Raw genomic sequence first — 13,333 nt, 5'->3', positions numbered from 1 at the left:
AGAACACTGACAATGAACGCTGTCCAACTGTTTCAGGAAGCACTTCGGCAGAACGACCAAAAAGGACTGTCAGAGCCCCTGAAAGGCTTATTGAGAATTGCTAAAAAAAATATTTAAAAAAGGGGGCACATGGACTGAATGTTTGGTTTATGTGAAAAGAAATCGGAACTGTTGGACAGACTATTTAGTTTTACAAAAATATTTATTTTTAAAGAAAAAAAATTGGGGAAAGAAATGTGTGTTATTGAAAATGGCATGTTATGCAGGTTGAGTAAACACGTGTAGTTACATAGAAAAGTAGTTTTCTTTTAAAAGAAAGAAAATGTGTTGTTTTGTGTTCAAACATTTAAACTACGTTACCCAGCAGGCTATTTGGGAGGCGGATTATTAAAGAATGCCTTGCATGGCTAAACATGGAGTTTTCTAGCTGAAGTATATGTTCATTAAAAGTAGTTAAACCTAAACCCCGGTTTGTTATTATATAAGGAACAAACATAACACTCCACACATAAAACGGTCAACCGAATCGTTTCTAGTCAGCTCTCCTCCTTCCAGGATTTTTCATCTTTGAACTTATATGGTGATTGGCATCTAAACTTTCATAGTATTACTACACCTACCGGCAACACAGTTCATCTTTCAATCACCCATGTGGGTATAACCAATGTGTAACGGAATTCCTCTTCTTCAGAAGAGGAGTAGCAAGGGTCAGACCAATGTGCAGCGTGGTAAGTGTCCATAATGATATATTTAATAAATCAACAGAACACTGAACAAAAGTAAAAACAAACTTCTAGGGCCTCCCGGGTGGCCAGGGTGGCGCCCAGGCTCTGTCGTAACCGGCCGATAGACCGGGAGGTCCGTGGGGCTACGCACAATTGGCCTAGCGTCGTCCGGGTTAGGGAGGGATTGGTCGGTAGGGATGTCCTTGTCTCATCGTGCACCAGCGACTCCTGTGGCGGGCCGGGCGCAGTGCGCGCTAATCAAGGTTGCCAGGTGCACAGTGATTCCTCCGACACATTGGTGCAGCTGGCTTCCGGGTTGGATGCGCGCTGTGTTAAGAAGCAGTGCGGCTTGGTTGTGTATCGGAGGACTTTCAACCTTCGTCTCTCCCGAGCCCATACGGGAGTTGTAGCGATGAGACAAGATAGTAGCTACTATAACAATTGGAGACCATGAAATTGGGGAAAAAAAGTGGTAAAATTAAAATTGAATTAAATTCAAATAAAAACAAACAACTGAAACAGTCTCGTATGTTGAAAACACTAAGACAGGATACAACCACCCACAAAACACAATAGAAAACAGGCTACCTAAATATGGCTCCCAATCAGAGACAACGACTGACACCTGCCTCTGATTGAGAACCATACTAAGCCAAACACATAGAAATATAACAGAACAAAACATAGAAAAACAACATGGAATGCCCACCAATGCCCGCCTTGCCCAACTAAAATAAAGACATAAAAAAGGAACCAATGGTGCGCAAAACCTGAATCTATTAGGGTCTGGGTGGGCATTTACCGGGTGGCGGCTCTGGAGCAACGGATAGACCGGACCGTGGAGGCCTCGAGCACTGAGCCTGCACAACCCTACCTGGTTGGATACTCCCTGTAGCCAGGCCAGTGTGGCGAGGTGGAAAAGACCGCACTGGGCTGTGCTGGTGAACCGGGGACACCATGCGTAGGGCTGGTGCCATGTACCCCGGCCCAAGGAGACGCACTGGAGACCATATGCGCTGAGCCGGCTTCATGGCACCTGGCTCGATGCCCACTCTATCCCGGCTGATACGAGGCGCTGCACTGTAACACACTGGGCTATGCCTGCTCACCGGGGACACCGTGCACCTCACGGCATAACACAGTGCCTGCCCAGTCCACTCTCTCCACGGTAAGCACGGGGAGTTGGCGCAGGTCTCCTACCTGACTTAGCCACACTCCCCGTGTGCCCCCTCTCTCAGCTTTCGCTGCCTCCAGCTCTACCTTGGGGCGGTGATATTCAACAGCCTGTGCCCACGGTCCCTTGCCATCCAGAATCTCCTCCCATGTCCATGAGTCCCGAGATTTCTGATGCTGTTCGTTACCACGCTGCTTGGTCCTTGAGTGGTGGGTGGTTCTGTAACGGAATTCCTCTTCTTCAGAGGAGGAGTAGCAAGGATCAGACCAATGTGCTGCGTGGTAAGTGTCCATAAAGATATATTTAATAAATCAACAGAACACTAAACAAAATAACAAAAGTACAAACAAACAACCGAAACAGTCCCGTATGGTTAAAACGCTAACACAGGATACAACCACCCACAAAACACAATAGAAAACAGGCTACCTAAATATGGCTCCCAATCAGAGACAACGACTGACACCTGCCTCTGGTTGAGAACCATACTAGGCCAAACACAGAAATATAACAACAGAACAAAACATAGAAAAACACTATAGTATGCCCACCCCAACTCAAGCCCTGACCAACTAAAATAAAGACATAAAGAAGGAACTAAGGTCCGAACCTGACACAATGAGTAGAGGGTACGTGGGTACCTGCTTCTATAAACCAATGAGGAGATGGGAGAGGCAGGACTTGCAGCGCGATCTGTGTCAGAAATAGAAAGGAGTTCTACTTTAGCCCTTGGCAATGTCGATGCGCGCCAGCCTGTGTGGGTGCAATAATTGAATAACATAGATTTCTAAATGTATTTTGCAACTCTTGCGCACGCGACGCGAGCGCACCTATAAGGTGTGCCAGAGGTGGAGAATGAGGATGTGCGAGGAGAGGCTATCCGCATCTGCCAAGAAGTTATGCCTGCAGAGAAGAACAAAGTTGGTGATACCATCGATGTTGTGCATCACCTCGGCAAGAAGCATTAGCAAAACGATTCAAGACCAAGGGGTATCACCAGCCTCTTCACTGCCAGATTCTACCGGGATGCTGTCTGGAAAGCTGCTTGGAAGAACCCCTTCCTTCAGAGCCATGGTATGTGTTTCGCAGAGCATCTCAGCCCAGAGGACATAGAAAGAAGGAACAAGTTGTGGCCCACGACCAAGAAAGCACGAAATGAGGGAAAGGCTGCTTACTTCGTCGGAGGACGAGGCTTCATCAACAGTCCAGAAATCCATATTCCTCCCTAGAATCTCACCAGAAGGAACATATTGATGGTTTCGGCCATGGTATTGTCATTTTCCTTGTATTGATTAATGTTACCTATCATGCATCAGGTGACTATTTTTCGGAATACTCAGGTTCCTCAATTTATTAGTTTGTTCTTGTATGACCAGAAGGCCTAAATTATTTACAAACTCACGAAGAAGACTGAAAGTTGTATTTATGTTTTATGTATACAGTAACTAAGATACTGTTTTAAAGGGCATACAGGTCTGCTCTGACTTTACACGGTTATTGTTCTATTTAGTTATTAATACTTATTTCCAGGTGAAAAAGGTCTTAGGAACATACAATAGTTGGTGTTATATAATAGTGGTTTGTAGGTGTAATTTGGTTGTATATAATAGTGGTATATAGGTGTTAGTTGGTGGTATATCATAGTGGTATGTAGGTGTTAGTTGGCGGTATGTAATAGTGGTATAAAGGTGTTAGTTGGTGGTATCTAATAGTGGTATATAATTGTGGTATATAGGTGTTAGTTGGTTGTCACGCCTTGGTCATTGTATTTTGTGTTTTTGGTATATGTTTGGGTAGGCCAGGGTGTGACATGGGTTTATATGTTGTGTTTCGTATTGGGGTTTGTATTAATTGGGATTGTGTATGATTAGGGGTGTGTCTAGTTAGGCTTGGCTGCCTGAGGCGATTCTCAATTGGAGTCAGGTGATTCTCGTTGTCTCGGATTGGGAACCGTATTTAGGTAGCCTGAGTTCGCTTTGTATTTTGTGGGTGTTTGTACCTGTCTCTGTGTAGTAGTCACCAGATAGGCTGTAATTAGTTTCACGTTTCGTTTGTTGTTTTCGTAATTCAGTTATTTCATGTACCTTTTCATTCATTAAAGTCATGAGTAACCTACAGGCTGCATTTCGGTCTGACTCTCTTCTTACAACAGACAAACGTCGTTACATTGGTGGTATCTAATGGTGGTATATAGCTGTTAGTTGGTGGTATATATGTGGTATGTAGGTGTTAATTGGTGGTATATAATAGTGGTATATATGTGTTAGTTGGTGGTATATCATAGTGGTATATAATTGTGGAATGCGGGTGTTAGTTGGTGCTATATAATAGTGGTATGTAGGTGTTAGTTGGTGGAATATAATAGTGGTTTAAAGGTGTTAGCTGGTGGTATATAATAGCTGTATATAGGTGTTAGTTGGTTGTATATAATAACAGTTTTTAGGTTTTAGATGGTGGTATATAATAGTGGTATGTAGGTGTTAGTTGGTGGTATATAATAGTGGTACATAGGTGTTAGTTGGTGGTTTCTAATAGTGGTATATGGGTGTTAGTTGGTGGTATATAATAGTGGTATATAGGTGTTATTTGGTGGTATATAATAGTGGTACACAATTGTGGTATATAGGTGTTAGTTGGTGGTATCTAATGGTGGTATATAGGTGTTAGTTTGTGGTATATAAGTGGTATGTAGGTGTTAGTTGGTGTTATATAATGGTGGTATGTAGTTGTTAGTTGGTGGGATATAATAGTGGTATGTAGGTGTTTGTTGGTGGTATATAATAGTGGTATGTAAGTGTTAGTTGGTTGTATATAATAGTGGTATATTGGTGTTAGTTGGTGGTATATAATAGTAATATATAAGTGTGGAATGCAGGTGTTAGTTGGTGCTGTATAATAGTTATATATAGGTGTTAGTTGGTGGTGTATAATAGTTGTATGTTGGTGTTAGTTGGTGTTAGTTGGTGGTATATAATAGTGGTATATAGGTGTTAGTTGGTGTTATATTATAGTTGTATATAATATTGGTATATATGTGTTAGTTGGTGGTATATAGTAGTGGTATTTAATAGTGGTATATAGGTATTAGTTGGTGGTATATAGGTGTTAGTTTGTGGTATATAATAGTTTTATATAGGTGTTAGTTGGTGGTATATAAAAGCAGTTTTTAGGTGTTAGTTGGTGGTTTCTAATAGTGGTATATAGGTGTTATTTGGTGGTATATAGTAGTGGTATATAGGTGTTAGTTAGTTGATTGTAATAGTTTTATATAGGTGTTAATTGGTGGTATTTAATAGTGGTATATAGGTGTTAGTTGGAGGTATATAATAGTGGTATATCGGTGTTAGTTGGTGGTATATAATAGTGGTATATCATAGTGATATATAGGTGTTAGTTGGAGGTATATAATAGTGGTATATAGGTGTTAGTTGGAGGTATATAATAGTGGTATATCGGTGTTAGTTGGTGGTATATAATAGTGGTATATCATAGTGATATATAGGTGTTAGTTGGAGGTATATAATAGTGGTATATAGGTGATAGTTGGTGGTATATAATAGTGGTATATAGGTGTTAGTTGGTGGTGTATTATAGTTGTATATAATATTAGTATATATTTGCTGGTTAGTGGTATATAGGTGTTAGTTAGTGGTATATAATAGTGGTATATAGGTGTTAGTTGGTGTATTATAGTTGTATATAATATTGGTATACATTTGCTGGTTGGTGGTATATAATAGTGGTTTATTGGTGTTAGTTGGTGGTATATAATAGTGGTATATAGGTGTTAGTTGGTGTATTATAGTTGTATATAATATTGGTATACATTTGCTGGTTGGTGGTATATAATAGTGGTTTATTGGTGTTAGTTGGTGGTATATAATAGCGGCATTTAGGTGTTAGTTGGTGGTATATAATAGTGATATATAGGTTTTAGTTGGTGGTATATAACAGTGGTATATAGGTGTTAGTAGGTGGTCTATAGGTGTTAGTTGGTGGTATATAATAGTGGTTTATTGGTGTTAGTTGGTGGTATATAATAGCGGTATTTAGGAGTTAGTTGGTGGTATATAATAGTGATATATAGGTTTTAGTTGGTGGTATATAACAGTGGTATTTAGGTGTTAGTTGGTGGTATATAATAGTGATATATAGGTTTTAGTTGGTGGTATATAATAGTGATATATAGGTTTTAGTTGGTGGTATATAACAGTGGTATATAGGTGATAGTTGGTGGTATATAATAGTGGTTTATTGGGGTTAGTTGGTGGTATATAATAGCGGTATTTAGGTGTTAGTTGGTGGTATATAATAGTGATATATAGGTTTTAGTTGGTGGTATATAACAGTGGTATATAGGTGTTAGCTGGTGGTATATAATAGTGGTATTTAGGTGTTAGTTGGTGGTATATAATAGTGATATATAGGTTTTATTTGGTGGTATATAATAGTGATATATAGGTGTTAGTTGGTGGTATATAATAGTGATATATAGGTTTTAGTTGGTGGTATATAACAGTGGTATATAGGTGTTAGCTGGTGGTATATGATAGTGGTATTTAGGTGTTAGTTGGTGGTATATAATAGTGATATATAGGTTTTATTTGGTGGTATATAATAGTGATATATAGGTGTTAGTTGGTGGTATATAATAGTGGTTTATTGGTGTTAGTTGGTGTTATATAGGTGTTAGTTGGTGGTATATAACAGTGGTTTATTGGTGTTAGTTGGTGGTATATAATAGTGCTATTTAGGTGTTAGTTGGTGGTGCAATGTTTTCCTTTTACCCTCTTCCTTTTTGTACCACAAAATGTTATGTAATCAAACACACACTACTGCACATTAGGTGGCAGCATGCACAAACAAAATGTGTGAATGCCAGGATACCAAAGGTGTGTTAGTGCAGGGCTGAAATAAAAGCCTCTTCTCCATGTGTGTCCCCAGACAGACTGATGCAATGATAGGCTTCCACTACTCGCCTACATCGGATGAGCTTCCACTAATAGGCTACTTATTGCAGACTCTGATGCTTCTCTTCTTTGGCATACGGTGATTTTATTGTCATTGGATGCATTGTGAAAATAAACCTTTTATTCCAGTGTATAGGTCTAACATGTGCAGTAACTTGGTGAAATAAACACTTGCAGAAAACAACCAGACAGTAGTATGACACCATATTGAAGAACCTACAAGTCGTCCTAATGTAATGTTTCCCAACCCTGGTCCTCAAGTACCCCCAACAGCACACATTTATATTGTAACCCTGGACAAGCACACCTGATTCAACTTGTCAATTAATCATCAGGCCCTCAATGAGTTGAATGAGGTGTGTTTGTCCAGGGCTACAACAAAATTGTGTTCTGTCGTGGGTACTGAGTGACCAGGGTTGTTAAACACTGGCCTAATGAGAGACAGGAAAGAGACTGATATAGTCTACATTAGTAGGCCTATGTCCTGTGCTCAGAGTGAATTACATAGTTTTATTGTCTCCTGTTATACCTCATGTATTTTACAGGTCATAGTTGAACTTTGACAATGTGAATCTATTGTTATTGACAATTGGTATGGAAAGTATTACTAATGTCTGCTCAACAATGACTTGAATGGGCTATTCTATTCTCAAGAAAACGCAGTAAATTATGTATTTGACAATTTTCCGCATTTTGAAATGTCCTCAATGAACAACACAGATTATTGTAATATAATGGAATCTTGGCCACCTATGCTGTGTCACCATTCTGAATACATCAAAGCTTTTAATATCATAATTTCTGCTACAACTACCCAACCAACAAAGAATGCAACACCAACTCAGGTTTTGACAAGGACCTCTGCCCACCAAAAGACACTTCCCTACTTCATAGAATTCTTTCTGGACTCCTCAAAGCTCAAGGACAGAGTAACTGTTCCACTTCCAAAGCTTACTCTTGGCTTATGGATTCTCTGCTGACCTGATGGGGAGTCATTGTCATTGGTCTTGAGGCTGATGGATGAGGAGGGAGTTGAGGCGCAGGATCCCCCCACACTGCTGGACCTCTTCCTGGAGGCTGAGCTGTGTCTCAGAGTAGCCTTGGCTGCCACTTTGAAAGAATGGGCCGCAGTGCTACAGCGAACCTCCTCTATAGTGTTCCTGGACGGTTTGAAGAGGATGATGTAGACTTTATTGAAGAAAATACAGGCCAGCAGTCCAAAGCTGGAGGCTAGTATGGCGATGACCTCCACAGCCGACACAAACTTTCCATAAGTGCTGAAGTAGGCAGGGATGAAAGAGATCCAGACGATGAAGAAGATGAGCATGCTGAAGGTGATGAACTTAGCCTCAGTAAAATTCTCTGGCAGTTTTCGTGATTTAAATGCAAAGAAGAAGCATATGGCTGCCAGCAGGCATGTGTACCCAATTAGGAAGCCAAGCGCCATCATAGAGCCCTCATTGCATGTAATGAAAATGATCTCATCAATGTCATGGTTCCTGTAGCTCGCCGGAGGAGCATTGTAAAGCCAGACCACACATATCATCACTTGCACAAATGTGAACAGGAACACCAACAGGAACTGCAAGTTTAGCCCCCACCACTTACGATGGAGACTGGTGGGGATCTTTGCTTCGAACACTAGAAGTACTCGGTTAGTTTTGACCAGGATGCAGGAGATGCAGAGAACAAAACTTATCCCGAATGCAGGCTGGCGTAGACGGCATGTCCAGTCCTGGGGTTCACCAATGAAGATGAGGGAGCTGGAAAAACAGCAGATAAGTGAGAACAGGAGGAGGTAGGATAGCTCTCTGTTTGTGGCCTTAACAATTGGGGTGTTGCGAAATCTGATAAACACTCCCATCACGAAAGCTGTCAAGAATACCCCCAGCACAGAGCATAATGCCAAGGCGATCCCAAAGGGCTCTGTCCAAGACAGAAACTCTATCTCCTTCAGGAAACAGGATGTGTGGTTCTCATTAGACCATGAGTCATTGGGACACTTGGTACAAACACTGGCATCTGCAGGAATAGAGAAGTAGTGTTTGTATTTTTGATAGAAACATGAAATAGTTACAGATTTATATAATGGGGTAGTTCAGATTTTTCACTGTCTTTCTTACCTTTGTGATCACTATACTCTCCTTCTGAGCATTCTGTACATTCAAAGCAACACGTTGGCATGCTTTCTATGATCCCCTTTCTGGTGCCTGGTTCACAATCTTCACTACAGTTAGAGAATGGCACCTAATGAAATGACAGCAACCCAGACAAAGATCATGCATCATATGATTTTGGATACAGACACAATAGAAACAAAATGCAGCACATACTGTATTTTAGGAAGAATACATTTAAAAGAAAATCAATATCAAATCATTTATGGGTAACAATTAAGTGCCTTACGGTAATAGTTGTCCATTAAAATGGTCAAAAATCAGCAAAAATGGCTTTCTAGCAAAACATTTTCTCAAGCAAGAATTTTGATAGGACTGTCTGGGAGTGGTCTAAGGGGGATGGATGTGTAATCTGTAAACTAGCTGTTATTGGCAGAGAGATTGAGCTATTTTATTGGTCTATATTAATTTACTAATTAATTAATTATTGGTCTATATTAATTTTGGTAGGCCGTCATTGTAAATAAGAATTTGTTCTAAGCTGGCTTGCCTAGTTAAATGAAGGTTAAATAAATACAAATAAATTCACACCGCCTGGTGATGTCACCAGGCAAGCCAAAACTCCACCCATGCAAAACCTGCAAATCAGAAAGTCCTATGTTGATTGTCCCTGTTTGGAGCAACATACCTCAGTATTATATCCATTCCACAGAATCTTTGTGTTATCAATGAAAAGTTGAACTCCTCTCTTAGCTCGCATGTTGTAGAAACCGACCTCTTCAAACACAACAGAACCATCCTCAGGAGACCGGTGCCAATTGATAATGGTGTAGTTTCCTGACGGATCAGCATTCTCATCAAAATGTACCTTTTCTCCCATACTGTTTGAGAAGTTTAAATGTCTGAGCTGCTTGAGAACCTGTAACACAGAGCCAGGTATTTGATCAGGAAGGGATATAGGAAAGTATACAAAGGGGTCAACAAAGCTGGGAGCAAACAAAAAGAGTATACAAATGGATGTGTCAATGTTAGTCATTAGATTTCCTACTCTTTTTAAAGTATCCATTTACCTGCCATGCTTCTATTTTCTTTATATCGGCACATGAGTTGTTGGAAAAAAGACCCCGTCCAGGAATGCAGGTGAGAATGTCCTGCAGGGCCTGTGCAATGGAGTGAACTGCAACATACACATTATAGGAAATACGAAGATGCGTGTAATCCAGATATGGGGTCTCTGCACCCATAATGTCCTCCTCTCCAGTACACAATGGTCTGAAACTGGTGCTCCCATTCTCACTGTCTCTCAGTCTCTGGCTGTCTTCCAGATAGCAGTTAAAAGTCTCCTCCCAAAACTCCCTGACAAACTCATTGTGGCTGGATTTCTTTGGTGTGACCTCTTGTAAGAAGTCCTTGAAGCCAGGTATTTCGCCTGCTCTGAGTGCAAAGCCAATGGTCCCAACTACAACATCAAGGTACTCTGGTTTGGCGATGAGGGAGGTGGTTGCCCAAGCCTCGCTGGCCAACCAGATGCGGTCTGTGATGTTCCGTCTGACCATCTCTTTGATAAGAGGCTCAATGTCAGGCCCACTGGCGAAAACGACTATAACTTTAGCTGAGGAGTTCTCAATACGGTCAACCAATCCTTGGATCTGCCACTCCTCAAAGTACTGAGAGATCAGCTCACTCAGATGGATACAAATGTCTCGTTCTTCCATCTCTTTCTCAAATTTTTCAATCCCTGGACGTCCATACTCATCATCAGACGCCACTGCAATGACCCAATTCCATTGGAAGTAGTCGATGATATCTGCCATGGCAGTGGCCTGGTGCTCATCTGTGGGAATGGTCCTCATGAAGGATTTGAACTGGTTCTTGTTGCTCAGCAGGCGACTGGAAGAGGCATAGCTGATCTGCAGCAGTACATGGGGAATAAAGTTACTGTGATTTGTTGATCGATTTAAATAAATCAGGAAATTGGAATTGAGATTGTAACTCACCTGTGGGATGTAGAAGAGGCCCAACAGATTGGCAACAGCAGTGGAGACTGCTGACCCAGAAGCCCCCACCACTGCTATAGTCGAAGGGATGTGATCTGTGCAGTTACAGAATTCATCCAAGTTCAGAGAGTCAATCTTATTCTGTGCTACGAAACTGAGGGTAGCCTCCAGGGCCTTGGACACGGTGTTGCAGGTGTCAAAGATCCTGTAGCCCAGTGTGATGTTGGGCAGGAGAATACTGCTGTTGTTGATCTCCTCTATTGCAAAAATCATGGCCTGAAGCCAACGGAATCCCCGGAAATTGTACCTGCACACCATAACATGCATTTAGATACCTTTTGTTTTTCATGAAGTACAATCCACTAATACTGACTGCAATACATTCATGTATATATTTAAAAAACATTTCATCGTCAGTTAGCACAAAGCATAGTTTATACAGTTTTGCATAAAAATAAACATAGCCTCAATTGCAGATTCAAACCTTACCGTACACACTCTGTGGATTCTGGTCGCGCTGCCAGGTCTTGGTCTTTGGAGGTAACACCAAAGTGCATTGGAAACAGCCCGCCCAGCAGAATATCCCCAGTCTTCTGTGCTCTCTGATGAGGCCCATAGGTGGAGATGACAGAACTGAAGCCCAAAAGCACCAGGTAATACAGGTAAAATCTCATCGTTTAGCTCTCAAGAGGGGCTTGTTCTCTCAGCACATTAGACTTCAGAGTTAACCTCAGTCTTGTCCCCTCCAGTGACTCTGGCTGTCGCCTTGTTTCTGACTCATGCTGTTCTTGATCTGAAAAACAGTGTGAGAAGTCCATTAGAGAGAATTGGAAATGTGTATATTCTTAGTTTGACAAGTCAATTGTCTTGCACAATCCTGTGAAAAAAAGTATTTAAAAAAGACAATGTTTTAAAGGTTAATGAAATATAGCTAACCATGTTTGGCCCTAATGACTGCCATTGTTAGATCTTGTCCAATGTAGAACACGGAGGAAAAAGTCGCTCTGCACCGTGAACCCTTTTGGGTATAAAAGCATTACAAGTGTCTGAGCTCCTATTGTTGTAGTCTTTTTCCCTCTTGTAGATGCACAGTAGGAGTGACATGCACTGAGAGCGGCGTCACACTCCACTGCTCTTCCTTCCTGCTAGTGCAATGCTGTGGCCAGTGTACCCGGTCACCATGGAGAGGGAGTAATAACGGCCTGCGTCTGGCTAATTATCCTGGAAAAATGCTAGGGCAGGACTGTGCTATTGAGCAAAAGCCTGCTAGAACACTCTCTGGAAAAGGATACTGAACAGGTTATACAGAGGTCGGCATGCCCCGTCGATACCAACCTAACTTTCAAATGTGTGCCCAACTAAGAAATTAAACTGATTGGTGTGAAAATGTGATACTGTACATCCACAGATGAGTCTATGGTTGCTGTGACTGGCAAAAGTTATTGGATATTACAATAATGAAAACCCAGGGAGGATGGATTACAAGGCTACCAATCATTTAATTTCACGTGGCATAGTAATGTCAGAGCAATTTCTTTTTTTATACCTTTCACTAGACAAGGGTTAGGGAACCAATTCTTATTTACAATAGCCACACCCAGACGACTCTGGGCCAATTGTGCGCCAGCCTACGGGACTCCCAATCAAAGCCAGTTGTGATACAGCCTGGATTCGAACCAGGTTGTCTGTAGTGACGTCTCAAGCACTGAGATGCAGTGCCTTGCACCACTCGGGTGCCCCAGGTCACAATTCCCATAACACAATGCATAATTCAAAGCAAACATCTTCCTAGTTCCTTAGTCTTTACTTTATGATTACACTAAAATGAGTTTCCTTCAAAATAATTGTATTTATCAAGTTATTTCCACGGCATACATTTAAGCTAATGCATCTTTGGTAAACATGTGAAACAGGTGTTTCAAGATTAACCCAATGATTGTATATACAGTTAATTTCCCAAAAGCACAAGGTTTGTGTTTGCATTTAATGGTATACAAACACTATCCATCATATGAAGAGCTGAGGCAAGAGAATCTTACCTTGATTTCAGACGAACCAAAGGAAATACAACTGATAGAACAAAAATGTAATGCTGTTGGAACAAAGACTCTCCTGCAATTCTAGTCTCGAATTAATTCAGCTCAGTGGTTTTGCCAAACCCCGCATCTGAACGAGATGAAACATTAACTAGGAGGGCAGTCCATTTCCTTTAGGAGATGGAGCCAATCTTTGGGCACTCCTTTTTCAAGTTCGTTGTAGTTGAGTAAATTCAGGAAAGAAAAAGGTACTTCCCAAATCTTAATTATGCACTGAAATGGCAGACCAAATTCAGGGGTTAGTGTAGTGTCAA

At 41.1% G+C, this 13,333-nt stretch overlaps 1 protein-coding gene across 1 annotated transcript; it reads right to left on the bottom strand.

The window, feature by feature from the left end:
* Positions 1-6,784: 6,784 nt before the first annotated feature.
* On the bottom strand, positions 6,785-13,105 carry casr (calcium-sensing receptor). Its single transcript, XM_046317773.1, has 7 exons — positions 13,023-13,105; positions 11,473-11,776; positions 10,984-11,290; positions 10,057-10,896; positions 9,675-9,905; positions 8,993-9,116; positions 6,785-8,891 (listed from the first exon to the last, which is right to left on the bottom strand). The coding sequence occupies exons 2-7, from the start codon at positions 11,655-11,657 to the stop codon at positions 7,753-7,755; spliced, it is 2,826 nt and encodes a 941-aa protein (XP_046173729.1). The 5' UTR covers positions 11,658-11,776; positions 13,023-13,105; the 3' UTR covers positions 6,785-7,752.
* Positions 13,106-13,333: the final 228 nt, after the last annotated feature.

The sequence above is a fragment of the Oncorhynchus gorbuscha genome, linkage group LG20 (assembly GCF_021184085.1).
Source record: "Oncorhynchus gorbuscha isolate QuinsamMale2020 ecotype Even-year linkage group LG20, OgorEven_v1.0, whole genome shotgun sequence".
Taxonomy (NCBI): Eukaryota; Metazoa; Chordata; class Actinopteri; order Salmoniformes; family Salmonidae; genus Oncorhynchus; species Oncorhynchus gorbuscha.
The sequence above is the reverse complement of the archived record's forward strand: the minus strand, read 5'-3'. Positions and strand labels throughout refer to the sequence as shown.